At 47.8% G+C, this 27,897-nt stretch overlaps 3 protein-coding genes across 7 annotated transcripts in view; 2 read left to right on the forward strand and 1 right to left on the reverse strand.

Annotated features, from left to right (window-relative positions):
• Positions 1 to 11,140, reverse strand: part of SH3BGRL (SH3 domain binding glutamate rich protein like) — a 31,135-nt gene extending 19,995 nt beyond the window's left edge. Inside the window, exon 1 of the mRNA XM_051786720.1 lies at positions 10,989 to 11,140. Within this exon, the coding sequence (XP_051642680.1) occupies positions 10,989 to 11,033 (45 nt within the window). The 5' untranslated portion in view covers positions 11,034 to 11,140. The remainder of the gene's footprint in view (positions 1 to 10,988) is intronic.
• A 113-nt stretch (positions 11,141 to 11,253) lies between these two features.
• LOC127470787 (uncharacterized) lies at positions 11,254 to 18,904 on the forward strand. 2 transcript variants are annotated; one of them, XM_051786660.1, is made up of 4 exons: positions 11,254 to 11,620; positions 11,765 to 11,822; positions 13,370 to 13,530; positions 17,028 to 18,904. In XM_051786660.1, the coding sequence occupies exons 1-4, from the start codon at positions 11,441 to 11,443 to the stop codon at positions 17,166 to 17,168; spliced, it is 540 nt and encodes a 179-aa protein (XP_051642620.1). In that variant the 5' UTR covers positions 11,254 to 11,440; the 3' UTR covers positions 17,169 to 18,904. The 2 variants fall into 2 exon arrangements, with proteins under 2 accessions (XP_051642620.1, XP_051642609.1); XM_051786649.1 differs by having other exon boundaries at positions 11,254 to 11,822.
• Positions 18,905 to 19,019: 115 nt separating this feature from the next.
• HMGN5 (high mobility group nucleosome binding domain 5) lies at positions 19,020 to 27,768 on the forward strand. Of its 4 annotated transcripts, none has more exons than XM_051786732.1 (7): positions 19,020 to 19,168; positions 19,696 to 19,800; positions 21,006 to 21,035; positions 21,980 to 22,009; positions 22,447 to 22,497; positions 25,718 to 25,861; positions 27,055 to 27,768. In XM_051786732.1, exons 2-7 carry the CDS (start codon positions 19,786 to 19,788, stop codon positions 27,100 to 27,102), a joined length of 318 nt encoding a protein of 105 aa, XP_051642692.1. In that variant the 5' UTR covers positions 19,020 to 19,168; positions 19,696 to 19,785; the 3' UTR covers positions 27,103 to 27,768. The 4 variants fall into 4 exon arrangements, with proteins under 4 accessions (XP_051642692.1, XP_051642723.1, XP_051642702.1 ...); XM_051786763.1 differs by having other exon boundaries at positions 19,116 to 19,168; positions 19,757 to 19,800; XM_051786742.1 differs by lacking the exon at positions 19,020 to 19,168 and adding an exon at positions 19,422 to 19,509.
• The last annotated feature ends 129 nt before the right edge of the window (positions 27,769 to 27,897 follow it).

Raw genomic sequence — 27,897 nt, forward strand, 5'->3', positions numbered from 1 at the left:
TGGAGAAACCAGCCTGAGATAACACCCCCAGGGCCGCAGTTCAGGCTGTTTATTGAAACAGCTGCTCCTGTAATTATTTTCCAGAGCCTGTGGATTTCTGCTGGCCCTGCACAGCACAGAGAGAGCAGAGGGAAAACAGGTTTGGTTTTGTTTGTGTGATGAGGTGAACTCTGGGTAGAAAAGGAGTTAAAAGCACAGACAGTGTTGCAGGAGGCCCCTGTGGTTTGCAATAAAAGGAAGGTTTATTTCCTGTATGGTTTAGCACACAGAGCTAAATTAACCAACAAGACTAAAAGTTTACAGCATTAATTGCTGTTTCACTGCCTTTATACTGCCAGGCATTTATTCTTTAAATAAAAAACTACTTTAAAAATAAATATAACATGACCTCAGGGATCCAGGTGCTTCTGATGCGTGTTGCTTTTTATCTTTGAGGAACTCCTGTACCACAGGTATTACTTAACAAAGGAGTCTTTTTGCTGACTGCTATTCTAAAACTAAACCAATGAATTTTTTGAAGAGAACAAAGCTTTTTTCCTGAACATGTCGTAATACAAAGGAAGAGAAAAAGCTATGGATTTAATACAAGTTTTCCTGCTCTTTCCAGGAAAAGTCAGGCTGTATTGAAATAGCACCAAAATCATCCTGGAGAGTAGAGAGGAAAGGTTCAGCAGAGCACAGTGTGTATGGGTAGCAGGTTTCTGACCAGCCAGGTAACATTTCAAGTGCAAATCACCCTGGAGGCCCCAGATCCTTCTTTATTTTACTTGGACAAAATATTGTAACTCCAGAAACTGTGTCTTCAGGAGGAGGAGACAAATTCTTCTCACAAGAGCTGGCCACACTGCACTTTCTGATCCTCTGGGCAGCTGAAGCAATACAGGAGTTGGCCAATCTTTTGTTGTAGCCAGGAAGGCCAGTGCCTGGGGGTTTGCTCTCAGGACTTCTCAGGAGGCACCTTAAAGTCACTCTTTATAGGAATTAACAAAATGGAGCATTTTCCAACTCATTAAGGTCATTCCCATCAACCAGCTGTGCTCACCCACTGCATCCCAAAGGGAAGTGCCACCTTCACCCCAGCCCACGAGCACTGTTCCAGATGCTGCCCATGCCTTGGAGCCACGACCTCGAGCCACTCTGCAACTTCCCCCCCCATCTTTTCTAACTTTTATAGATCCCTCCTGTCACCATGGTATCTGCCTGGGGTTTTTGTCTAAACCACAAGCTTCCTTCTGCCTCAGTGCAAGCCAGTATCTGCACACCCCAATCACAAACTAAGAGAAATATCCTCTGAACTGCAGTTCAGTTTTTAAAAGTTTAAGTCCCCCAGCTGTTTATCTGCTGTAGGATGGGTTCTCCAGGCCTGGGCAGGCAGCCAAAGTAGCTTCATTCCCCTGATGTTCTTCATTCTCAGCCTAATGCTCAATGGCTGGCACTGTGAGGTGATGGGTCTCCTAACACCTTCCAAGCCTAATTTTGGTCCCAGATCATTCTGTGGAAGATGCAGATGTCTGTCCAGTTTCTCCTCAGTTTATGCACGTATAAATTCCTGGGCAGAACATTCCCCAAGTCAGCTTTATGGATTTCCTTTGATCTTTCCACAGCATGCACAGCAAACCTCAGCCCTCTGTGGGTGCAGGGAGGCTCTCCCAGTGACCTCCTGGTACACTTTAATGTGATGGAAGGGAACAGAAATTCAGAGCAAGAGTGCTCAAGCACAAAGTTCCACAGACTGAGCCACCAGAACCGTGGGACTTGTTTCTCTGCATCACAGGGTGGAATTTCCAGTTCCTAATCAGGATTATCAGGTCACTAACAAGGGAATTTGCAAACCTGACCCTCTGTATTTCTATTCACATATATTGTATTTCCTGCCTAGGGAAAAACCCCAAACATCTATTGTCCATAAATCAGCTCCACTCGAACTACATTTCTATCCACGTCCAGTGAGAATGTTTTGGGATGTATTTTTAATCCATTCACGGGGTTATTCTGCTCCTCTCCCACTCTGCCAGTTGTTCTGCAGCTGCTGCTCTGGCCAAATACATTTGCAACATGTGCACAGGAATGTCTTGGATAAGCAGCATTAAGGAATAAAGTCTTGTCCTGCTGTAGTCCGTGGCAAAACTCCCAGTGACATAAGCACAGCCAGAGATTGATCCCATGAGGTGGATACAGATGTGCTGCTTAAACCTGCCTGGAAACCACTATTCTCAAAAAACGTGGCTTTATGTGAAAACTATGATTATTTTTCCCAGAGCTCACTTTTGCTGTTTCCAGCAGGCTTTTCCAGTTGATTCTGACTTATGCCTGAGGCAGGAGGGGTGTCTGATACACCTCCCTGAACATTTAGGGAGATACCTCCAAAATGTGATGTTTGCCAGCATCTGCAAAATCCTGTTGGTCTTGGAATCACCTGCTGTTTCTCTCACCAAATGCTTGTTTTGTAGGTGAGAACTGCTGAGACACACGAAGAACAGCCATGTTTGCTCCTGTGTGCTCTCATTCCGATCTCCCTGTCTGCCCAGGAGCCCAGGAAAACAGTGACATTTCAGCTTTGATTAATGGAAACCTTTTCCCAGTCACACCCAACCCAAACAAGATGCTGGCTGTGACCTGGCAGAGCCTGTTCCATGCCCACTGTCCCAGTCACTAATATCCCAATCCCGAGCTAGATCCCACAGTGCACTTCATTCCATGTAAAACAGAGGAGCTAATGGCAAGGTTTCCCTGTGCAAAGTCTTACTCAGTCTCCAAACCTTGAGATTTCACTGTTTATCTGCCAACAGAAAGTTCTGAGCAGCTACTGAATGACAAATGGCTTCACACAACATTTCTCCCAGCCACATCCTCAGCTCCTGCAGTGGTTCACAGGAAACCAAGAGAACTGGCATTAACTCCTGCTTTCCCCCAGGCTCTGGTTTTATTAGGAAAAGGTTCTTCCCCCAGAGGGTGGTTGGCACTGCCCAGGCTCCCCAGGGCAGTGGCCACGGCCCCAAGGCTGCCAGAGCTCCAGGAGGGTTTGGACAACGCTCTCAGGGACAGGGGGGGATTGTTGGGGTGTCCTAGGCAGGGCCAGGGGTTGGACTGGTGATCCTTGGGGGTCCCTCCCAGCTCAGGATAAGAAAGAGGACCACAGCCAAAAGTTCCTCTCATATCTACAGTCTCTCACAGCCCCTCACAGTTTGCAAAGCAGAGAGGGAAGATTTCAGTCACATTGAATATAAACCAGAGACAGAACCTGTTTGCATTTCAGAAGAACTTTCCGGTTACACCAAAATGTCCAGAGCCTTCTAATACCTCTACAATTGCAGGTATCTATAATCACCCCCAAATTAAAACCAAACCAGCACATCCCAAACACACACATACATTCCTTTACACCAAACATTTTTCCTGGACAACATGGAATTAATTTTTTAAATGTAAACTGTTAACATAATTTTGGGAGCAGAGCCAATTTCATCCAAGAACAGAAGAAAGCTCTGCTGGGCTGGATCCAACTCTTGTATCCTGTCTCCCCTGGTCACAGATCCCAAGGAAGAGCACACCAACAGACTGAGCACAGAGAGCTACACCACATCATGCTTTCTTCCCAGACTCCAATAATACACACTTTTGAGTCAGAGGTGTAGTAATTATGTTTAATAGCCCTTAATAGACTTTCCTCTTAATTTGTCTCACTGCTTCTCCAGCCTGTGCACAGTCTGCTCCACACCACGTCCTCGGGCAGGGAGTTTCTCCATTAACTCCCTGTTGGCAAACAAAGTATTTCATTTATTCTGAACCTGCCACCTGCCACTCTCACTTCTTCTACCCCAGTTGTTCCACTGGGGAAATTTATGAATAATCCCTCCCTGTTTGTTCTCCCATGCTTCATTTGCTGTTATCACGTTTCAGACTTTTTCAGTTCTCTCTTTATCAACTGCAGAATTAACAGAATCATGGACTAGTTGGAAGGGACCTTAACACTCATCTGGTTCCACCCCCTGCCATGGGCAGGGGCACCTTCCACTCTCCCAGGTTACTCCAAGCCCTATCCAGCCTGGCCTTGAACACTTCCAGGGATGGGGCAGCCACAGCTTCTAATTATCATCCACAAATTCTACCTTATTGGGTTGTTCCTCCCACAGTGATCACCTCACCCTGCTTTCTTCCCTTTTCTCACTTTTATAGATCATTTAAAAGCAAAAACTCCAGCCTTCTAAAGATACAGACTCACCACACTTTTATACAGTGGTTTGTTTGTTTGTTTTTTCTTTTGTCCTTTCCAATCCTAAGAGTTCCTGACATTTGGTTTGCTTTTTATGGCCACAAATATGGTATTTTTGTAGAATTACCCCGTGCAGCTCCAAGACCTCTCTGCTAAACAGTATTTTAGCAGTTTAAACCTGATTACACAGGACAATGACTGTTTCTTACTAGTTTCCCAACCTTGAACAGCTACAGCAGGCTCTTCTGGCACTGAGATTGCTTAAGAGTTCTGTGGGAACCTCCTTGTAACTTCTGCATATTGCAAAAGCAGCTGATACATTCCCAAATCTTGACTGCTATTTGTTTTATGCAACTGATGTGTAATTAATTATATAAGTCAAAAAGAAAATAAATAATCCTTTCCTCTTATCCCACAGCAGTTTTGTTATGAAAAAAGATTTTTAACCTGGCCAAAGCTTGTCTGAAACTTTCTAGAAGTCCAGGGATTCACTCTTAAGGGATCACCCTCATTCCTATGCTCCAGGCAGCTCAGGTGTGAGGCTCAGCTTTCTCCTCTGACAGTGCATTGATTCTCCTCCCTGCTCTGTCTCTGTCCAAGCATCCGCTGGGAAAAAGCTTAGCAAAGAATAACATCCATTTGTCCTGGAAGGCAGCTCACAGCTCCCACATTTCCCTGAGATCCTTGGTTAAGCACAGCTGCCTCTGGCTCCTCTCCTCACTCCAACCCCCCAGCAATCAAACAACAGGTACCAGTTACCATTTCACACCCCAGCACCTTTAGAACTTCCAGAGAGGCTGATTCGTGCACAGCAACAGCCCCAGTAAAGCTGCACTTCAGTTAATTAAAGAAATAAATCATCCCATCCACGTCTCACAGGGGAAATAAGTCCAGGAAGGAGCTCTGAGTCAGGATGTAAAGACAACCTGAGCTGTTGGGACAGCACTAACTCAGTCAGGCCAGTTGGATGCTGACCCTTCACATTGTCTTCTGGTGCCTTAAAGCTCACCCTCCTGCCTCCTGAATGTCAGAAAACAGGGAGCTGGAGGTGCTGTCCTGGGAAGGACATGCTCCTGGACTGAGGCTTTTCTTCTGGGACAAATAACAGTAGATAAACATTACAATTAAAACTCTTTCAGGCTTGATTAAATATCTGACCAAACAAAAGCACTTTAAATTTAATCATAAACCAAAAGGTCTCCCCTGAATACAGCTGAGGTTAAACAAATGGCATTAACACCACATGTTCACGTTTGAGCAGAAACATTCCTGAATAGCAGAATATTGATATGAGTTGGGGATTTGGTTCAGGTTTCCAGCCCTGTGATCAGTGCCAGGAACTGAGATCAGCAGTTCCAGGGCTGGGGAGCACAAAGCCCAGGGACATAAGGCAGAGCTCACCTCCCTTGGCTACAGCAACAACACATCCTTAGTCCTTCTTTTTGAACATACAGGGGGAAATTTTAGTTCTGTTTTGAGCTTGAACAGCTGAATTCTATCAATGTTTGTGTAGCTCCATTTGTCTCCTGTCTCCCCAGTTCTTTCTTTTCTGGGAGGAGTAAGAATAACCTTGTAGAGACTCTTGGTTTTGGCACCCTCTGCTCGTTACACACATGCCAATTCACTGACTTCTGTAGGAATTTTCTGAGTGTAACTTTATTGCCTCAGGACAAGCAAAGTTCCTTGCTCAACTTTATAAATATTTATTTCAAGCCCCCGAGTGCTCAGCCCTGACATGACACTTTGTGGATGATATCTCAGAACGTGCTGCACATCAGAGTTCAAGGAAAGCCAGCCCAGGCTGACAACATCCACCTTCTTCCCAAAATCTGCCTTTTCTCCTCATGCAGAGACATAATCCTGATGCACCACCTCAGAATAAACACTGCCCAACCTGCATATACAATGTATAGAAATTTTCAGCCAAAAGCTTTTCCCAGCCTTAACTGTGGAAGTGTAATTTTCCATCTTTCTCCTGCTGTCAGAAAACTGGTTTTATTTAAACACAGTAGAGCGTTTTCTATTTTGATATATTGAAACTATTGCAACAACTGCAGCCAATTTAATCTCTGGCTCCATTAAAAATTTGAATGCAATATTTCAAGAAAAATATTTGACTTATCTAGAGTTTGGAACAACGATTTTAGCAAAAAACAACCCAGGAGGCAGACGGAACACATCCGAGCTCAACCCGTGTTATGAATTTTGTCTTCCACCCCGAGAGCTCTAACTGAGAACAATTCCTACCGTTTGATTGAGAGAAATCCAGTTTGGTGAACACTGGGCGTCCAAAAAAGTCCTTCTCACATATTATGTTTCCACAACAGAGGGGCTTAAAATCAATACCAAGTCAAGCCTTCACCCCCGGTTTATTACCGGCATGAGCTGAGTATCACCAAAAGAAACAGGGAGAGACTGTTTTTAGAACTACAGATGCAGCTTATTTTCCCCACAATATGTGGGTTTACCTAAACCTGCATCCCATTACAAGACTGTTTACCAAAGATTCCTCTGGGTGTTCTCTTCCCACAGGAGCTGCCCTGCCAGGCAGCCGAAGGAAGTTCAGGAGCTGTGACCGCTGTGAGCACACACATCCGGCCGGGACAGCCACGGGAACGCTGCACGTGGCAGCAGAGCAGAGACACTTGTGGTGCACACTGGGCACAGCTGCGAGCACAGAGACACCCTGAGATGCCCTCAGAGCCACCTCCTGCACGGCCCAGCACCTTCGAGGTCTATTCCCACCTGAGCGCTTCTCTGACTCCGTGAAACCTCACGGCAGACAAGCAACAGAAACACGAACCACACAGACTCTGCTCATTCTACCTTAGGGTGGCAAGATGTGCATTTATGGTGATAGGCTGAGGGAAATGGCCCTTGAAGGATTTCAATGCAAGCTAGAATTTTTTTCATACACTCTCCATCTCTCCATGTATTACTTCCCTGGGATTCACACTTCAGCAGGACGAAGCGGCTTCGCCAGCCCTCCCAAAGCCCTGAGTCGCTGAGCAGGGACAAGAGCTGGTGGTTACATACTGCTTGTTTCCAGCTGCTCTTCTCCAGAGCTGTTCTCCCCTGGAATGCCATAGGAAGCTCTTGCCACTGGCTGTATATCCCCAGCAGCACCAGCAAGTCCACCAGTGTCTTACTGGGTTATGAGGGAAAAGAGGAGAGTAATTGTGAGCAAATGTTCACTCCCCTGACCACAGGCCACTTTCCTCTTCACTTCCTGGTGGGTGGGGAGAAGACCTAAACCCTTTCCCAAGCAAGAAAACAATAAAAGAAAAACATGAACCCCCCACATCTTTAACTGTGTGAATGAAAACATAAACCAAAATTTCCTTTCCTCTCTAAAACCAGCCCTAAAGAGCAGCAAGTCTGTGTAACAAGGCACTCTGGAGATCATCTCTTCTCCTTGCCTTGTCTGCAGCCGCAGCAGGAGGCGAGGAAGGAAAACCACCCACGCAGCCATCAAAACAAGGGAGGGGGGAGAGCCTGGAGACATGGAAACATCACAAAATCACCAAGATGAAGTGCCTGGCTCTGAGGAGTGTCTGGACACCAGAGGTTTGATGTGGCATTTTCCACAGCCCACAGCACTGGCAGTGGCACAGGGGAGAGCTCAGCCCACCATCTGTAGTGCTGGCACTTTGCTTCCAGCCTCCAGTTTCCTCATCCACACTCCTGGAGCTTGCAAGGGGATGGGGGATGAACAAACACAATTCTCTTGGACAAAGTCCGTAGTCAAGACCCGGTGCAGTTGCTGGCAACAAATGCACACTCGTAAAACTGAGAAGAATTCAAACAGCTGGCTCCCTTCCACGGGAGATCAATAAACCTGGCAGTCCAGCTGCCTCCAGGAAGAAAGGGATTCTGGTGCTGCAGGAAGGCTGGGCAATGTCTTACCCAAAAACCAGCAAAATACCGAAATCCTATGGAGAAAATCACAGACTGGACTTGCACCATTCAGCTTCTTCCCTCCTTGTATCCTTTTCTTCCTGAAGCAAGAGTCTAATGACTCTTAGGCCTCTCCTCCTTTTGCCTCTTGAAGGATTTGAATAGCCTGGACAGTCCCTGCTCCTGCAACACTTGGGGCATTTGCTTCTGTCATTTATGTCCAGAGCCTCCAACACTGTCTAAGGAACACTGTAGGTCCCCCAGGAAGACACCTGGACAGGAGCTCCACGTGCATATTCCCACACTGGGTGTCCTCACCTCATCTTCAATGCCCAGGTGCCACTGCCCAGCCCACAACTCACCAGTGCAACACCCACACTGAGAAAGATTAAAGAGAAGGGGCAACTTCCCACGTAAGACTTCCAAACAGCAGGAAACTGGTGTTGTAACCATCATACTGTGGGCTGAAATTCAAATGGAAGGCCAGACAACACACACTTCACCAGAAATCCCTTGAAACACACTCATAAAATGCCTTTGCTTAGACATGAGCTTCACACAGTATTTTTTCCTCAGTGATACACCCTACTGAACATAAACATTATGGAGAACAGTTCCTTGGGGCAACATTTTATATACTGTGGCAGATTATACCACATAACAAAGCAGGACTTTGCCAATAACAGACCACAAAATTTGGGCACCTTCCAAGACTCACAGCCCCAGGGTCTGAGGTGTGAAGCAGTCCCAACCCTTCTCCCTTCAGTGGGAGACGATGCTTTCCACTCTCACAAAAGCTTGTCCAGCTTGCAGAAACAGGGTAGGAAGGAGGAGATTTGATACTTATTTCTGGTTTGCTTCTACTCAGCCAAATTAGCCTTTTAAACCCCAAATTAACACTTTGCCGGGCTTCACTGACAGTACAAAGCTGACTTAGCAGGAGAGAGAGCCCTTCCAGGGTTGATGTTACCCAGTTCAGTCCCTTTGCTGCAAACAGCCTTGTCTCTGTTCCATCTCTCAGTAGCAGCCTCCTCTGATGTGGATTTTCCATTCCTGGAGTGAGTTATTTCAAATTCAGCACAGGAAAGGCTCCTCTGGCCCTCCAAGCAAAGCCGGTCTCACCAACAGTTTAAGACCCAGAAAACCAACTCATTCCCATGGAGCACATTTCCCTTCAAAGAGGTGCCTCTCTGTCTTACTTTAGGTTGAAACATCGATTAAAATTCTTATACTGGAAAGAAAACATCAGCCTGTGAGGTGCTGGCTGGTCCCTGCCAACAGAAACACCCTCAGTGCACAGAGGAAACCAAGAAATGTGCAAGTCCTGCTCATTACCACAACATCACTTGAGCTGTTCCAGCTTCAGACACGGGCATGAGTATATAAAAAAATATATATACACGTCATAAAACTGGCAACTATGTGCACGTTACACTCAAATTCCCCCAAAACAGACTACACCAACGCTACATTCAAATTCCACAGTCAGGGATGCACAAAGGAGCCTAAAAAGCAGCAGTTAGTCAGACTGGAGCCTTGTGACATGTACAACCCACACAAGGACAACGAAGCAGCACAGAAATCGCTCAGCTAATAATTAAAAACTTCATTTAAAACCGTGAAAACACAGTCAGGATTGAGATCAGTGAGTGCACCCCACAGCTCAGTATCACCACACAGACAAGAAATCAATAGGTGCCATGAAGAGAGCACCGATAAAAATCTCTAGCAACTGAAGCAGTCAACTTGAAACCTATTAACAGCTGCATTAGAAAGAAAGAATTACTTTTTCAATCTGCTAATGACTGCTTCTTTTCTTCCAGATGATCATTCTGTATGAATCCCGCAGAAATCCCTCTGGATCCCTTTTATGAATGAACTACTCGGGATTTCAAGACCCTCTCCAGAGCAGCATCAGACAGGTATCTGCTTTTCAACAGCAGCACCAGCACGGCACTGACATCAAGATTAACACGGATGACCCGGGAAGGGAGGGACAGCAGGGACACTTGAGGCACAGCCTCCTTTGCCATCTGTGCCCCATGGCCACAAGCTACCAACTGGTATTTGATCCGCTGAACACCATTGATCAGTGGCTGTGCTCAGGTAGAGAAGGAGAATTCAGTGACAGTTTGTTTCTATCTTCTGCACATCACAATCCCAAAGTTTGGGGACCTGCACCTGAAGCAGAGAGTCTAACTGTGACAGGGAACGGTCATCACACAGACACAGCTCGGTCTCTCTATCTCCTCCCAGTAAAAGTCACTGATCATTAACTGCAATAGCTGGCATTTCCCGAGTCTCTGGCATTTCGTAGTGCTCCAGCACATCCATACCAAGCGTGACCAAATCCCCTGGATTTCAGCCTTGGAGCATCTCTCACAGATCAAAACGACCTCACAGAAACCAGATGATCCTGAGGACACTGAGCTACACCTGAACGTAGGCAACTCCCCCAATATTTCTGTCTATTTGCTTATTTTTCTTTTGAAAAACACAGTCCGAGGTCTGCCTACAAGACACTGGAGGCAGGAGAAGCGAAACCCGGTGTTCCCACACGGCAAGAACCGGCAGCTCCCGGGACAGCGGCCACACGCCCGCCACCACCCACGAGGAATAAACTCATCCAAACCCAACGATGGGCGACACATTTAGAATCGAACTTTAAGAACAACAACAGCAAAAAAAACCCAAATACTGGAGGCTCTGCCTTCCCAGCGCAGGGCGAGGGGTGCGAATCGCGGAGGAAACGCCGCTTTCCCTCAGCGGCAGCCGCAGCTCCGCCCGCGCCGCGCCGGGAGCCGTGAGGGGACCGCGGCTGCCCCGGCCTCCCCCAGCGCCCCCCGCCCGGCACCGGCTCCCCGGGGGCGCCGCTTACCGCCGTGGAGCCGGAGGAGGAGGCGATGTAGACCTTGATGACCATGCTGGGAGCGGCGGGATGCGGAGCCGGGCGGGCGGTGGGTGTGTGCGGGCGGCTCGGGCGCGGGCTGGGGCTGAGGCGGGAGGGCGGGCGCGGGGAGGCGGCGGGAGCGCTCGCCCCGCCTCGCCCCGCGGCCGCCGCCGCCGCCGCCCGAGCCCGGAAGGGCGGAAAATGTTTTTTTTAAAAATAAATAAATAAATAAGGTGGAGGGGGGGGGAGAAAAAGAAAGAGAGGGGAGACGAGGCGCGTTCTCGACGAGCCGCGCGAGACGTGCGGGGGAGGGGGCGGGGGAGCCATGGCGGCGGAGCCGCGCTGAGGGGACGGGGGGGACCGGGCGGGGCGGCGGGAGAACCGGAGCGAACTAGAGACAACCGGGGCGGGAGAGAGGGAGCCAGCGGAGCGGGGCCGCCATGGCAGCGGCCGCTCCTCTCAGGTCCCCGTCCCCTCACGGCCGCTCCCCTCATGGTTGCCCCTCTCAGGTCCCGGTCCCCTCATGGCTGCTCCCCTCACGATCCCCTCATGGCTGCTCCTCTCCCGGTCCCCTCATGGCCAGTTCCCCGGGACCGACCGACCCGTCCTGGGCTCCGCCGGTACCTCTCCCCCTCCACCCCGTTCCCCCGCCATGGCCGTGCCCGCGGTGTGAGGGCACAGGCGGCAAGAGGAGTCAGGGATGGGGAGATATTTCTGGGAAGTTATATTTTGAATTAAGAATTTCCTTTAAAAATTCATTCCAGTGTGGAGAGAACTGCCCGAGTGATGTGCCGGCCCCTGTCGAAAGACACACGGCATCCAGTGAGTTCTTCGCATTCTCATCATTATTGTAAAGTATCGTCCCCACAAAGCATCAACCCCCCCACATTTTTAATAATTATGGTCATGGTGACACGTTATTTAGGGAAATTATTATCCAGCACCTATCTCCCATTTGCCTCTGGTATTCCAAGTATTACCTCATATATATTGTATTATATATTCTGCTAACAGCTTCGCAGAAAATGGAAAATACTTAGGTTGATAAGCACAAGAAGCTGCAATTTTACCACCTACAAGCTAAGATGAAAGAAAGATATTTGTTCTGCTCTTGGCAAAAAATAAGGAGCTATTTCTGAAATGAGTTTTCCAAACAAGGACAAGCCTTCCTCTGTCAAATTATAAGGTGGTTTTCCTAACCAAAGAAATTATTTCCTAACTAAAGAAATGATTTTTTAAAAAAAAACCATCGAATTAAAAAGTACTGAATTGTCACCCATATTTGTTTTATTAATTTGCCAACAGTAAAAAGAAAAAACAGAAAAAGCACTATTTTGAGAATAACATGCCTCAATTTGATATTAATTATGATACTTATATAGTCTTCGAGACTGTAATGAGTTTTGTGTTTGAGAAAGCAATAAGCCAACATTTATTTAGGATGATGGTACACAATAAGGAATTTCAAAATGTTGTAAAATAAATAGTGTAGTTTTTAATCTCTTTAAAACAAACTGAGTTAAGTCCAGGAGATTAAAATTCTTTGAGGAATGTTTCTTCAGATGTGTTTGTGAACCCCTTCCCAGCTGTTTGAGAAACACACTGGGAATTCCTGTTGCCTCCAGTGTGTAACCTGATTCATGGCAAGGAATGAGGGAGGGAGAAACCACAGCTTATCAGAAAGATGGAAAAAATGCAGGTGGAGAACGGGAAAGGGAGGATCACTTGGACTTTGGGCTCCCCTGTCACACTGGCAGCTCTCCTTTCCTTGGAGAGTTGCAATCAGGAGGTGAGATTCACCTGGAGCGAGCTGCACCTCATCTTTCAGCCTCCTAAAAACCCTGGTACAATCATTACTCTCAAACGTGCACTTTAGGAGGCATTTTGTCTTCATGAAATGAGAGTTATTAAGTTAAAAGCAATATACACATCAGGTGTCATTGAAACAACTTGGTTTTCTTGACTCATAAGAGTAAATTTTCTACTTTATTGGTGGAAGAGCACAATGTTTTCTATTCCCAGGCTACTCCTGTAAAATCTATGGTGTTGTTTTGTTTTCACTGTTAAACACTTGTGAAGTTGTGCATTATCCTTCTCAAGGCAGAGCAAAACCTCAAACGAAATGAATAAATTTTAGGTGCTCCCCAAAGCGGAGCCCAAGGGATTGGCCACCCTGGAATCATCCAGGGATTTCAGGTAAAATTGTTGCCACTAATGGCAAAGATCCACTCACTTTTCTTTAGAGCACAGGCAAGGACGGAGCCTTCCAAGTGCGGGCAAATTAAGCTGCTTTAGAAAAAGAAATGTGGGGGAAACTCACAGTGAAAGATATTCCAGTAATCAACTGCAAAATCCCACTTGTCCAAAAGGTCAGGAAGCACGTGCTCCACATGCTCCAGGGCTGCTTTGTAACCACGGAGAGAAATACACCCAGAATCCACCTGCAAGTAACATGAGGCTGTGCCAGGGGCAGCTCTTGGATCCTGCCTGTGCCAGAGCAGATCATCTGGATCTGTATGACATGGAGAAGGTGTGATGGGTAAGGGAAGTCAGCTCAGCACTCTCAGTAAGAAATAAGGAATCCATCCTTCATTCCCAATCCCAGCCTGGCAGTAATTGGAGCCAGAAGGCAAATCCTGACTCAGAGCGTGTCTCCTGGCTTTGCCATGCTCTGAGAGCTGTGTCCTGCTGCATCCAGGGGGGTGGAAACTCTGCTCCCCTGCTCCAAAGGCTTTGTGGACAGGGGTTGGGAAGCTTAAGAGATCTGCTGCTTCTCATCTGGAACCTGAGCAAGCCGGGTTTCCTTGATTTATGTGTGACTGTGAAAGGCACAGGGCACTGGGTGGCACGAGGAGGTCACTGACAGGGCACACAGCAGGGACTGTGACTGCTGTTCCTGACCTGTGCGATGGAACTGCTGAGGGATGGTGCAGGGCAGAGGGCCCGGCTCAGCACTCCTGGACCTGCTGGTCCTGGCTCAACTGCCCCAAACCCGGCTCAGCTGCCTCATACTGGGCTCAGCTACCCCAGGCCCAGCTCAGCCCCCCCAGGCCCAGCTCATCTCCCCCAGTCCCGGCTCAGCCCCTCCAGTCCCAGCTCATCTCCTCCAGTCCCAGCTCATCTCCCCCAGTCCCGGCTCAGCCCCCCCAGTCCCAGCTCAGCCCCCCCATTCCCAGCTCCTCTCCCCATTCCCAGCTCATCTCCCCATTCCCAGTCCCTCTCCCCATTCCCAGCTCATCTCCCCATTCCCAGCTCCTCTCCCCATTCCCAGCTCCCTCATTCCCAGCTCCCCCATTCCCATCTCCCCCATTCCCAGCTCCCCCATTCCCAGCTCATCTCCCCATTCCCAGCTCCCCCATTCCCAGCTCCCCCATTCCCAGTCCCTCTCCCCATTCCCAGTCCCTCTCCCCATTCCCAGCTCCCCCATTCCCAGCTCCCCCATTCCCAGCTCCCCCATTCCCAGCTCCTCTCCCCATTCCCAGCCCATCTCCCCATTCCCATTCCCAGCTCCCCCATTCCCAGCCCATCTCCCCATTCCCATTCCCAGCTCCCCCATTCCCAGCCCATCTCCCCCCGGCCCCGCCGCCCCAGCCCCGCGTTGTTGCCTGAGGGCGCCCCCTGCTGGCTCTCGGCGGGACCGCGGGCAGGGCCCGGCCCGGGGGGAGGAGGAGGAAAAGGGGGGGACAAGGAACTTTCCTGGGGCTCTGGGACACCTTGGGGCACAGGTTGCCCAGAGCAGCTGTGGCTGCCCCATCCCAGGAAGTGTCCAAGGCCAGGCTGGACAGGGCTTGGAGCAAGCTGGTCCCGTGGAAGGTGTCCCTGCCCATGGCAGGGGGGGATTGAGATGAGCTTTAAGGTCCTTTCCAACCCAAACCTTCCTGGAACTCTATGAGATACCAGGATTTCAGCCCAAATAGTAGGAATAGTCATTCTGTTAATGCTGTTTTAGGTCACTTACTTCAACTGGGCCTTCACTGAGGGCCGCTGCCCTGAAAGGCAGAAGGCACAATCCCAAAATCTGACAACACCCTTACCTGGTCTCTGGCTCCCTGTGACTCAAGACCTGGGCTGGACAGAACACATTTTGTGCTCTGAACACTAAATCCAGCCTTCCCCGAGCCCATCCAGTGAGAAACCTGCAGTTCCTGCTGGCTGTGAGCTCAGAGCAAGCTGGAAGGAGGGAAGTGGAGCTGCAAAGCAGGATGTGCTGCCTGCCATGAAAGTATTGGAAGTTTTAACATACATGGAGATGGCTTGTGCATTCAGCTTTGAGCTTGTAGAGGCCTTGGGGTCTCCTAGGACCAAGTCAGTGTTGGTCAAAGGGTCTGCTTGTAGGTTTCTGTCCCCAGATTCTCTGGGAATCTTCAAATAGCTGTTGGAAAGACTTGCAATCAAATAAGTTTAAAATAAGTGCTAAAGGCAGTGTGATCTGTAAAACTTTCCTGTGCTTTCTTAGTCACAATCATCCCAGTTGCCAAGTCTCCTTGGGAATGGATTTGAAAAGCTGGGAGCACCAGCCACCTCCTGAGGCTGTGTGTGGAAGCAGTTCTGCCCCCCCATCTCCTGAGCCTGTGTGTGGAAGCAGTTCTGCCCCCCATCTCCTGAGCCTGTGTGTGGAAGCAGTTCTGCCCCCCATCTCCTGAGCCTGTGTGTGGAAGCAGTTCTGCCCCCCATCTCCTGAGCCTGTGTGTGGAAGCAGTTCTGCCCCCCATCTCCTGAGCCTGTGTGTGGAAGCAGTTCTGCCCCCCATCTCCTGAGGCTGTGTGTGGAAGCAGTTCTGCCCCCCTGGGGGTGCAGAGAGGACCACCTGGCAGTGGTCAGGTTGTTACAGTTTGCTGTGTCCATCCGTTCTAACCCAGCCCAGTGCTTTGCAATGGGACAGATCCTCGGGTGAGCTCCTGAGTTCCTGTCTGGGAACTTCCCAGCCTCCTCACTTAAACTCACTTGGGTTTTCTGCCCTGATTTTGTCTTTTCTGCATGTCCCTTACCCCTCCATAGCAGACTGGTTCTAGAGATCATCTCTCAGGCCTCCTGCTCCTGCCGAGACAGAAAAATGACTTACTATGGTTTTAAATTGTTGTGTCAAGCTCTGCTTTTACCCAACTATTTTTATGTTTCATTTCATAGAATCACAGAGTGATTTGGGTGGGAAGGGACCTTAAAGCTCTTCCAGTTCCAGCCCCTGCCATGGGCAGGGACAGCTTCCAGTAGCCCAGGTTGCTCCAAGCCCCACCCAGCCTGGCCTTGGACACTCCCAGGGATCCAGGGACAGCTACAGCTTCTCTGGGCGACCTGTACCAGTGTGTTGTAAGCAAAAATAGACATTTCCACTTATTTTTTATGTTGAGAATTCACAAAACCAGTGAATAATCTCAATAATACAAGCCTGGTGTGTGCAGTCACCCCCTTCACTATCAGGGACTGGGTAGAAAACTGGAGCTAAGTCAAAGGTTTGACTAAAGTGAGGATGAACAGACTCAATGAGAATCCTTAATTCCTCATCCTCATATTCCCAAATTAATAAGCTCTAAACGTTCTATCGCAATCAATACTGAATTTGACACATAAATCAATTTTTATCCAGGACAAAGCACAAAATCACACAGAACAAAGTATAAAATTAGCAAGCACAAACATCTCCTATAGATCAATAATCTGCTCATCCCAAAAGTTCTATAAAATAAGGCTGAAGGACACTTTGTACACCAGGTACAGAACACAAAAATGTGTTTTGTGGTATTTTGTCCCAAAAATATATATTAATGTTACTTGTTATATGTGCCATGACTATGAGCACACACAGAATCCTAATTTCCCTTGCCTCTGAACTCTGACTGTGAGGCTGTTGCACATCTAGATGAACTAGGCTGAGAGTGGAATGCGTGGAAAAGAATCTCCTAATGTTCCACCCTCCTATGGATTTTAGCACAAAGGAATGGGAAAGCAACATATATCTGAGTGCCTGTTTAGGGAAGGTGAGAAGCCAGTCACCCAAGAGTGACTTTGATGTGGTTTACCTTTATTCAGGAGGGTCTTGATCTGCTTCAGTTCAAAAATGGGGTCCAGGAAAACATTCCTCAAGAACTACAGATCTCTGACATCAGGAACAGGCTCTCCTCCCCTGCAGGACATTCCTGCCTTGGACATCAGCAGAAATTTAAATTTTAGCACGAAATTTTCTCATGGAAACAGTGGCACAATCAAAAGATTAACTCTTGTTTTGTTGCTCTGATCTATTCCCAAGGTAATCTGGTGAGGCGGTATCATAAATTCAGTTTTAGGTGGTTTTGTACTGAATAAAAAATGCCAGTTGTGGCAAAAGCACCAAAAAAGTAACATGGTATAAAATAATGCTCCAGAATAAACTTATTCTCCTGGCTTCAGCCAGGTCTGTAATTTCCTGCATAGTTACAGCCATTTTCCCTTGCAGCACAACAGCATCTCACAGCAGCTTATCCCATTTCTTCAGAGGGAAACAATCTTCTTACTAATGGTTGTTTAGGCCAGTTTGTGGTTTAATGATGACATTTTAAGAAAAAGTCAAAGTGTTTGAGATAACATAAAGATAAAAGAGAAGGCAGAGCAAATATAACGCAGAAATTAGTTGTGAATTTTCAATCTGTGCTTCACTTGCACGTTTTGATCCAAATTGTTGGTTGTGCAAATTGTTCAGGAGAAGGTGTTGATAGACCCTCCAACAAATTACTGTTTCTCCCCCACAAAGACTTCTCACAGAACATAGAAAGGATAAAGCAATAACTGTGGGGAGAGGGGAGAAACTTCTCGAGGCCACTGGAGCACAAACCTTTTGGTGATGGAGAACTTGGAGACCAAGCGCTCTTGAAATGTGTTTCAGGCCGTTTATAGTTTGGAAGATGGAGAAAACTATTGGAAAGACTATTTAAAATCCTGGTTACCACAGGAGAACTTGAAGGAGGAGCGATTGTGTTTGGTTATGTGGTTACAGTGGGGCCGGCAGTGCCTGGAAAATGCAGTCCTCAGGATGCAGGAGGCCAGTCAGGGACACCCTTAAATAATTGGTGTGTTTTAACAAAATAATCATGGCATTTGATGGATCAACATTGACTGGAGGAAGGGGGAGAAAGGTGGATCCGTGGACGGAAAATTGCTGAGCTTAACTGGCAAAGTGCAGGAAGATAATAAAGTATTGACATCCCGGCCCTTGGAGAGGGGGGTGACGTAAGGAGTGACAAATCAAAAAGTCACCATGAATTTGTCAAGAACGGGGGAACAGCTGTTCAGGGAGCAGCACTGAAAGGGATCCAGGGATTACAGGGGATCAGGAAGAGTCTGAACCAACGTGGTGATGCTGTTGCTGAGTCTGCAAATACCACGCTGAGAGCCGTTACCTAATTAACCTGATTATTGGACACAGACCTGAGCAAGAATGCAAAGTTGAGAGGAGTCTAGAGCAGCCCAGCAATGGCAAAAGGCTTACAAAATATGGCCTATGAGATCATGAGGCCTCTGAGAATTTGTTTAGTCTAGAAAAATAAAGTTTTAGGGAGAAAATGATAATATTATGTGAAATGACACAGTATCTAAAATGTTAGTGGAACTTGATGCTTGTTAATCGTTCTTTGTATCTGCTGGGCACTGCACAAAGAAACGGAAGTTCACAGCCAAAGCACAGTCTAGATGCTGGGGGAAACTTTGAGGTTTTTAAGGGCAGTTGGGTGCTGGAATAGGCTGCCTAGGAAGATTGCAGAATCCACTTTATTGTAGGTTTTAGAAAGGGTTGGACTGGCTTTGGGCAGGAACAGTCACACCTCCTGCTTCACCTCTCAGTGGCAAAGTGCTTTGGCCCTGAAAGTGGGATTAACACACCTTGTGCTTTCCCTACGGAAATACACAAGATACACGGTGGGAAGGCTGTCAGACATTGCCGTTATGATGGAGACAAAGCTCATCTCCCTTAATCCGTGCCCGAGTCCGAGCCTTCACCTCCTGAACCACCTCAGGCTCGCAGGCCCTGCTCCGGGGACACCCTCACAGGCTGCAACCCTGCACCACCCCAGCGGCCGGGGGAGCCCGCGCCGCTCCAACAGCCGCGGGGGCGGTTACACCGCCGCTCCCCGCGCGGGGCCGGGCCGCACAAAGGCCGCAGCCCCCGCGCTCCGCGGCCGCGCAACGGCACTTCCCGGCAGGTACGGCCGGGCCGGGCGGCCGCGCTCCCGCAGGCCGCGAGTACCGGGGGCGGCCATGTTTGTGTCCCCGCGGCCTGCGGGAACTTTCGGGGGAAGTTTGCGGGGCGGCGGGCGGGGGTCGGGGCGGGCGGCGCGGGGGTCGGGGCGGGGGGCGCGCGGGGGGGGGCGGCGGGGCCGCGCTCCGGGCCGCGCACACGCGGAAAGCGCGCGGCGCTCGCGCTCCGGCGGCCCCGCCCCCCGCGCCGCCCCCGCGCCGCTCCCCGCGCGCCCATTGGCCCGCGCGGCCGTCAGTCAGCGGCCGGGCCCATCTCGCGCTCCCCATTCATGCAGTTTGGTTGCGTGTTGGTGTATTTTACTGTTTGCAATAAAGAGGGGGGGATTTTTTTTTTTTTGTTCAGTTTCTGCCGCAATTAACTCTTGGTCCCTTAAACATCTTCCTTTTTTAATTTTTTGAGGGGGGGTTCGGTGCTTTTTCGTTTTTCGTTTTTTTTTTCCTGTCAATTTTTTTTTTTTTTTTTTTTTTGCAGGACGGTCGGAACAGTTTTTTTTCGCCGCTTCCATTTATTTTCGATATCTTATCTCTATTAGGTTTTGCAATCAACTATTAAGGTGCAACTATGCCCAAAAGAAAGGTAAGTACGGGGGAAAAAAAACAATTAAAAAACGAGGGAAGGCAGATGGGGAGCGAAGGGGGAAGAAATTAAAGCGGCAATCGCGGAAATTTAGCTTAAAAAAAAAAAATTTTTAGCGCGCGCGCGCCTATGTGTGTGTGTGTGGAGTTTTTTGGGTTGGTGTGTGCTGTGTGTGTGTGTGGTTTTTTTTTTTTCCTCCCCTTTGCATTTTTAATTTTTTGGTGGATGTCCTAGAGCGGAGCGCGGAGCGGAAGGGGGGAAGAGGAGGGCTCGGGCGGCGCGGCGAGTTCACTTTTTGGGCTGTTTTGTTTGGGAAAGGAGGAGGAGGAGGAGGAGGAGAAGGCTGGAGCAGCAGTGTCTCCATGCTGGATTACAAACAGCCATAGCGCTTGTGCTGCCCCTGTGGAGAAACGCGGGGCAGCCAAAAAAAAAAAAACCCCAAAAACCCCGCGCCGCGACCCTCACACACACCCCCAGCCACCTCCACCAGCCTTTTAATCCCCATCGCGCCATCCCCGCCACGATCCGCCTTTAAACGTCGCCTCTTTCTCCTGCGTTTTGCCTTTGTTCTCCTTTTTTTTTTTTTTTTTTTTTTTTTTTTTTTTTTTTTTTGCCTCCCACTTCTTGTCATACCAGATGGTTGTGCAATGGTAATTTGGGGCCATTAGGCGGCGCAGAATTTGAAATACTGGCCTTTAAGGAGAGACAAAAAAAAAAAAAAAAGGGGGGGGATTTATCGCCGTAATCGGGAACTTTGGGGGCAGCGGGAAGACGAGGCGGCGGCCCCCCCCTCACTTCCCCTCACAACGCGGGCTGAGCGGGGGGGCTGGAGGGGACGCGGTCGCCCCTCACTGAGGCGCCCGCCCGAGAGGTTTCAGGGACGGGGCCGTGGGGCGCCGTGACCGAGCCGAAACCCCTCGGGCGGGCGCGATCGCCGCGCTCCCGGTTGTCCCTCATTGTCCTTGCGGGGCCCTCGGCGACCTTGTTGTGTGGAGGGGGGGGGGGAAATTGGCGGGAACTTTTCGAACCCGGCGCGGTGACGGCGGCCGCGGGGCATTGTGGGAGTTGTAGTCCGTGAGGCGGCGGGGAAGGGGGGGCCGCCATTGCTGTATTGGGGAGGGGAGGGGGGGTGTTATTGTGACACCCCCTCAGGGCTCTGGTGGGGGTTGAATGTTGCTTTCTCTCACGTGTCGTTTTCCTTGCAGGCTCCAGCTGAAGGCGAGGTAAAGGAGGAGGTAGGAGCTGATTGTGGTCGCCACTTCAAAGGGCTCCACAAAAATTAGGGAGCCCGCGCAGCTCGTGAGGGGGGGGGGCCGTTCAGATCGAGGGAGTGGCCTTGCCTCTGGTTTTGGGGTGTTCAGGGCCGTCTCTGTCACCTGAGGTGATGGGTGACCCGCCTGAGGTGGGTGCTGGGGGGTCCAGCAGCTCCACAAGGCTGAGGTCAGGGATCATCAGTTCCAGTGGGAATGTGGCTGGAGCCAGGGACAGTCAGTTCCAATGGGAACGTGGCAGAAGCCAGAGGCCACTGGGAATATGTCCCCTTCCAATGGGAACAGGTTGTTTTCCTGTAGGAACACATCCATTTCCAATGGGAACATGTCCCTTTCCAATGGGAACATGTCCCTTTCCAATGGGAACATGTCCCTTTCCAATGGGAACATTTCCCCTTCCAATGGGAACATGTCCCTTTCCAATGGGAACACTTCCTCTTTCCAATAGGAACATGTCCCTTTCCAATGGGATTATGTCCCTTTTCAGCTCCTGGAAGAACAGAAACTTTATCCTTCCCACCTCAGTGGGGTGAAGTGGCAGCAGCAGAGGAAAAGCTGAGCTGAGCAAAGCTGCACTTCTAGGGAGTCATAGAATATCCTGGGCTGGACCCACAGGGATCATGGGATCCCAGGATGGTTTGGGTTGAAAGGGACCTTAAACATCATCTCATTCCACCCCCCAGGGGACACCTTCCACTATCCCACGTTGCTCCAAGCCCCGTCCAAGCTGGCCTTGGACGTTCCCAGGGATGGGGACTCATCAAATCCACCACCATAATGCCCATACTTTCATAAAACCTGGGGTTTCTGTGAGGCTTCACGACAGCATGTTATTTTGGGTGGCAGTTCTGAGAAAGCTGTGCTTAATGTGCTCTCTGAATTTTAGTGACACATCTTTCTTTGTACAGCCAAAGAGAAGGTCAGCCAGACTATCCGCTGTGAGTATCCTTATTTATTCCTTTGATATCACATCCCATGGGATGGGGGCAGTTCAAGACGAACTGTTGGGGTTTTCCCACCAGAACTGAGTATTCAGTATTTAAAATTCCCACTCCATGTTTCCATGTATTCACACGTCACAGGCTTCTCACATGAGGTACATCTGTGTTAGTGAACAGTCAGTCTGGACATAGGAGTATCCAGAGTCAAGGAATATTGATCTGAGGATGGATTTGTTCATACAAATGCTCCTGGCTCTATAAATTACCTGCTCTCTCCTTAGCCTGATAATTTGCCCATTGGTTTTTACAGGGCCAACTGTTGGGTAAATAGTTTTCGAAAGTTACCAACACTAAAACACAAATATTTATTTTAACTATAAATATTTATTTCTGGCTTTCACCTGACTCTGTTTCCTTGTGTGTGTTTTGTACAGAAACCTGCTCCTCCCAAACCGGAGCCAAAGCCCAAAAAGGCAGCACCTAAGGTAAGTCTTGGAGATCTCTTGGAGTTATATTTTCCTTCTCAAGGCATTCATAGGGGTAAAAAAACACCACAGCTAACCACTTTGGTTTTTTTTCATAATTATCTTTAAAGGTTTAAGGTGGAATTATGTGAATTAAAAGATAGAATTTTATCCAATTCCTGGCCAAGGAATGTGGTAAACTGAGCAGATTTTAAATCCCTTGTGGTGAAGCTTTGCAAGGCCATTCTGAAGTTTCATATAGTGCATTGTTGGGAAAATGATGCTTGGAATAGAGATCAGAGACTCAATTAGAGAAGGCATTGAAAATCATGCTTTTAATTACAGTTCCTTACTATATTTCCATTCCAAGGCCCTCTCTGCAGTTAGTTATCAATTTATCACTTTTTAATCACTGAAAGCTCTGCAGACCCCTTTCCTTAAGCTGGATGTTTTTTGGAAATGTCAAAAATAGTGGCATGTCTGACAGTATAGTTAAAAAAAACCCCCTATTTATAGCTCCTTTTTGCTTTGGAGCAACAGTTTGAATTTCAAGGGGGACAGTTCTGCAATCCATGAGGGATTCTTTGCATCCCCTTTCCTGTCACAGCCTTCCCAGCAGTCAGTTTGCAGTGCTTTTTTTTTTTTTTTTAGATTTTTCTGTAAATATTTAGGATTTTGCAGCTCAAAAAAAAGAAAAAAAAAAAACAAACACCCCAGCAACAAAACTTTAGTGATTGTTTTTAACCTGTTTTTAGTGATTTCTTTTTAACCTGTTCCCATCACACGTTTTCCCTGTGGTTCTGGATGATGAGGTGGGCAAAGCACAGGAGTGAGAGATGCTTTGGCTGCAGAAGGGGAGGGTTAGTGGGAACCAGGAGCTCTTTCCTTTTCCATTTAAAATGCCTTGCAATTCCCTGTGGCACAGCAGACTTCCAGGTGAGGGAGAGATGGAGAAGAGGGAGGACCCCACGTGTCATTTTGGGGATCCCTCAGCTCTGTAACCTCAGTGCTGCGCAGAGCAGGATGTTCACATTCCATCCTGCTGGTGCAGCTGGAATTCTAGGTCCATTCCAGAGCATGGGGAACTCCACAGCTCCACATTCCTGGGTGGATGGAGCACTGGACACTCTGGATTGCACTCCCCTCTAGTGGCTGGTGCCCCAGGAATAGCTCTGCCAGCACAGAGCTGGCCTGGGCTGTGACAGCCCCTGCTCAGGGTCACACACAGGGCAGGGCAGTTGTGTATTGTCCACATGGTTGGTGTTTGCTTCTTTTTTCAAGTTTGCTTCATGGAAATATTTGGGGTTTAAACACAGAAGCTGCTGTAACTGATTTGAAAAGTTGTAGGAATATGGATGCTGGAGTTTAGGGCTGTAAGGGGCTGTCAAAGCCTGGTTTGGGCCCTCACTGCACAACTGTATAGTGTGGTATCCCTTTGGGATAACTCCTGGGAGCAGTGCCTTGGGAATTGCCCCCAGCTTGACTTGGAAGCATTGGTCCTATTGCTCCTAAGGTGCTGTTTGAAGCCAGAATACCAGAGCTGCATTTTTGGCTCTCTACAGCTCCTCATACTGCACCAATACCTCTGAAAAACGGGACTGTGGAGGCATTTTTAATTCCCATCTCCCCCAAATGCTTGTCAACCTTCAGGTTCTTGGAGTGGCTTTGTGTGTGTCAGAACAGATTTCACCTGTTAAACTTTGAAAACCAGAGCTGGGAAAGGAGTTTTCTCACTTTTAAAACACGTGACCTTAGTGCAGAATTGTTGTTACCATCTCTCCTCTATAGCAGAATTATTGAGGAACATGGATACAATGCTGTGTCCTGGGAGACACTTTCTCTCCAGCCATGGAACCCAGTTTCCCTGGATTCTCCTCAAATGCTTTCTGAGGAGGGGCTTTACCAGCACAGGGGGGAGGCTACAGGGAATTAATTTTAGCTCTGTAAATACTTTGTTGTCTCTTTTTAATGGGGTGAAGGAAAAGGTAACCACTGCCATAGTAGAACTGTAATTCTAAATCTTGCTGCCAAACAGCACCAGAACACTTGGGTATTCCCAGTACAGGGAGTTCCTGACACCACATTGTAGTAGAGTTTCCCAGGTGGGCTGAAATCCCTGAGACTGGAATGTGGGAAGTTAGAGAGGAAAGAGACCTTCACCCATTTGGGTGCTGCTGACTCACTGTCTTAAATGTTCTGCACCATTGTAGGATTTGCTGTTAATTTTGGTGAATTTTTAATCATCAGTGTCATTGAAGGATCAGGTGCCTTCACCCTTTATTTCATGAGTTTGCCCTTAACCAGCAGCTCGTTTTTAAGGTGAATTAGTTTTGTGCACTAATCAGCGAGGGGTTGGAATAATAAAGTAAACTTTTTGTAACCTTTTAGTAACTTCTAGTGGCTGAGACAAATCTTTTGAGTATATGTGTATATTTCAGTAATTTTCTGGTTTTCTTCACTTCCCTGTGAATAGATTCTGCAGGTTTCATGGTTCCTTTGTTGGAAGTAGGTTAATCAAGCAGGAGCTGAGCTAGTTCAGTTACTTACTGGCAGCAAGAGGCAGATCCTTGGAAGTGAAACTAATGAGAGACATTTATTTGGGTCGGGATCTGACCTTGCCTGTGGAAAATTATTACTACAGAAGCATCAAGTTTTGGTGTTTGTTTTGATTTAGCCTGATCCACGTATAAGAAACTGCACTTAAATAATAAATGCAAAGCTCTCGTTGTTATCAGAGTGATGCTGTTGAGCCCCCAGTTTTTCTGTCACACATATGGTTTATTATAATAAGGAACATTTTTGGCAGGGAAGAGGGAAAGTCCTTGGACTGCAGCTTTGTTACAGTTTTACAGTTTTCTAAATAGGCATTAACAGCACATCTGAAGGATTCTGGTATTTCCACTAGCTGTACATGTTGGTTTTGTTCTGTGTCTGCCTTTCAGCAGCAGGGTACAAATAAAGGCCAGTGCAACATTTTTTAACTAATTTAATTGAATGCCTATTTAAAATAGGAATTCTTTTAACCCCAGCCATGGCTGCTTTTTTATTTTGCATTTCCCAGTAGCATGTTCAGGAGAGCATAGAAGGAAAACACTCCTTCAAAACTTTGATCTCATCTTTGTCAGTGGGAAGTTTGGGGTGTGGAAGGGGGTTGTGTGGAGGGCTTGGGAGTTTATAAACATGCAGATGTACAAGGTGGGAAATAAGGATTTAATATACCTTGGGTCTGTTTTCTTAACAGAAAGAAAAAGCAGCAAATGATAAAAAGGAGGACAAAAAGGCAGCAACAAAAGGGAAGAAAGGAGCCAAAGGCAAAGAGGAAACTAAACAGGAGGATGCTAAAGAAGAAAACCACTCTGAAAACGGAGATACCAAAACTAACGAGGTACTTTAGCTGCACTAACCATGGGAGTACAGCCTGGTGTGCTGGGAGTCCAGCTGCAGGAGCTCCCCTCGGCTCCTCACGGGGTGGGGGGTCTCACTGCCACCCTGGAAGGACAGCCCAGCTGGGGATCTGCACTGGGAGAGCCTGGAGGAACAGCATTGTCCTTCCAGCTCCTTCCTGCCCTGTGCTGGAGCCCTTCCACAGGTGGGCTGTGCTGTGCCGGGTCCCTCCAGGGCTGGCTCAGGCACTGAGAGTGTTTGGGAACAATGGAGCTCAGGGAGAGCTCTCCAGCCCTGAGCTGACTCTGCACAGCCTCTCTGGGCTGCTGGCTTCCCTCTGCTGCTCAGCACGGGCTGGTGCTGGGCCAGAAATCTGGTTTTCAGTTTTACACAATTCCTTCAAACAATCCTTTCCCTCAGAACAATTCAAGAGATCTGCAGAGTCAGCTCGGTCCTGTCTCTTCATCTGCAGCCTCTTCTCACAGGTCCTTGCTGTGGCAGCTCCTGCCTCAGAGCTGCCTCTTGCTGGGACCAGCTGCAGGCTCCATCCTGGTAGGATTTTCCCAGCAGATCCCTTGCTGACAGTAGGAACACAGAGTTTTCCAAGGGCTCTCTTTGCCCTTGTGTTCTGTGACTGACACTGGTCTCTCCTCACGGGTTCAGTGTCACCATCAGTCAACCAGTTGTTTATTCTTTCATTTCTAAAATGAGATCAGGAGCTGCTGTGCTAGAGCAATACGTGGCTGATGTGCCTCAGAGGGTCTTTGAGAGGAGCTTTGCAGGTTTGATGTGTTACCTTCAATAGTAAAAGCACGTTTTTGTAGAGAACAGGTGGGAACTCATTCCCCAAAGCCTGGACAACAGACCAGTACCACAGGCTGATGTGTAACTCTTGACACTTCCTTGTACAATGAGGGCTTGAACTTCCCCTGGCTTATCATTGGTCCTAAGCTAAAATAATTTCCCAACTTCTGCCTCTCTGTAGGCACTTATTCCAAAATTACCTCCAGTGGTTTGAATTTTTACAATTATCAGCCTTGTTGCTGTGTCCGTACTTTCTGTGCCTTCCTGCCTATCCACACACAGTGTCCATGTTTCTGCTAACAAAACTGCTCTCTCTCTTTGATGCTTGTTAGATTGGAATCCAGTTAGCATTTCCAATAATATTTCTATTCTTCCCAAACACTTTTATAGGCACCAGCTGCTGAAGCATCTGATGATAAGGAAGCCAAGTCCGAGTAATGTTAACCCTGCCCTATATCTCCATCATTTGGTCTCCGTACCTCCATGCTGTATTGTTAACAGAGAGGAATATTTTTATCAACTATTTTATAAATGCAGGTTTTTTTAGCATGAATTTAATTATGGAACATCTTCATCTCGGTTACTTGGGAATTAAATCCCTAACAAACAAAACAAAAACAAAACAAAAAAAAAAAAGTCATTGTTTTTAAATTTTGTGATTGTAATAGTTTGTATGGTACATGGAAAGAATAAGTGGTGGTAGCTTTTGACTTCTGTCAGTGTGTCCCTTTTTGTGTAAGTCATGCTTACAGACTTCAGATTTTAATTTTTCCCTTGTATGTGTTGTATGGTTTCTTAAAGTGGGGAGGTCTCAAAACAAATAACTGTGTGAAACATTCCAGTGGTTCTGTGGGTTGCTTTTATAAAGAAGGTGAGCTATTTTCATGAAAAAAAAAAAAGAGCTGGAAATCTGTTGTTTCCCAAATGTAATTTTATTTTGTCAGTTTTGAAAAAAAAAAAAAAAAAGAAAAATAAATAAATAAAAGTGTAATCCTGTTTTTAAATGAAATACAAACATTTCTTTTCAAAAAGGGCAGGTTGGTTGTATGTACCCACTGTTAGGAATTTTGCTGGATTTATCTTAATAAAAAAGACTCCTCAAAAGCTGATTGTGGTTTGTTGCTTGTGCTGCTGGAAAGCTCCCAAATTCCAGGAGAGCTGCAGTGGGACAGGGAGAGAGCGAAGAGCTTTGGGGCTTGAACCCCTCTCTGCTTCAGTTGTGTGATTTCCCAT

This window comes from Manacus candei, unplaced genomic scaffold (assembly GCF_025592945.1).
Source record: "Manacus candei isolate 608988 ecotype Guabito, Panama unplaced genomic scaffold, ASM2559294v1 h1tg000003l, whole genome shotgun sequence".
Classification (NCBI taxonomy): domain Eukaryota; kingdom Metazoa; phylum Chordata; class Aves; order Passeriformes; family Pipridae; genus Manacus; species Manacus candei.

What these genes read in the sequence shown, in the direction of transcription:
- LOC127470787 (XM_051786649.1), top strand. Translation starts at nt 11,441, where the DNA reads ATGGCAGCGGCCGCTCCTCTCAGGTCCCCGTCCCCTCACGGCCGCTCC. An exon ending in CGAAAGACACACGGCATCCA is followed by an intron (nt 11,823 to 13,369) that starts GTGAGTTCTTCG and finishes CTTGTCCAAAAG; the next exon opens with GTCAGGAAGCACGTGCTCCA. An exon ending in ATCTGTATGACATGGAGAAG is followed by an intron (nt 13,531 to 17,027) that starts GTGTGATGGGTA and finishes ACCTTTATTCAG; the next exon opens with GAGGGTCTTGATCTGCTTCA.
- HMGN5 (XM_051786732.1), top strand. An exon ending in AAGGCGAGGTAAAGGAGGAG is followed by an intron (nt 21,036 to 21,979) that starts GTAGGAGCTGAT and finishes TTCTTTGTACAG; the next exon opens with CCAAAGAGAAGGTCAGCCAG. An exon ending in GAGATACCAAAACTAACGAG is followed by an intron (nt 25,862 to 27,054) that starts GTACTTTAGCTG and finishes ACACTTTTATAG; the next exon opens with GCACCAGCTGCTGAAGCATC.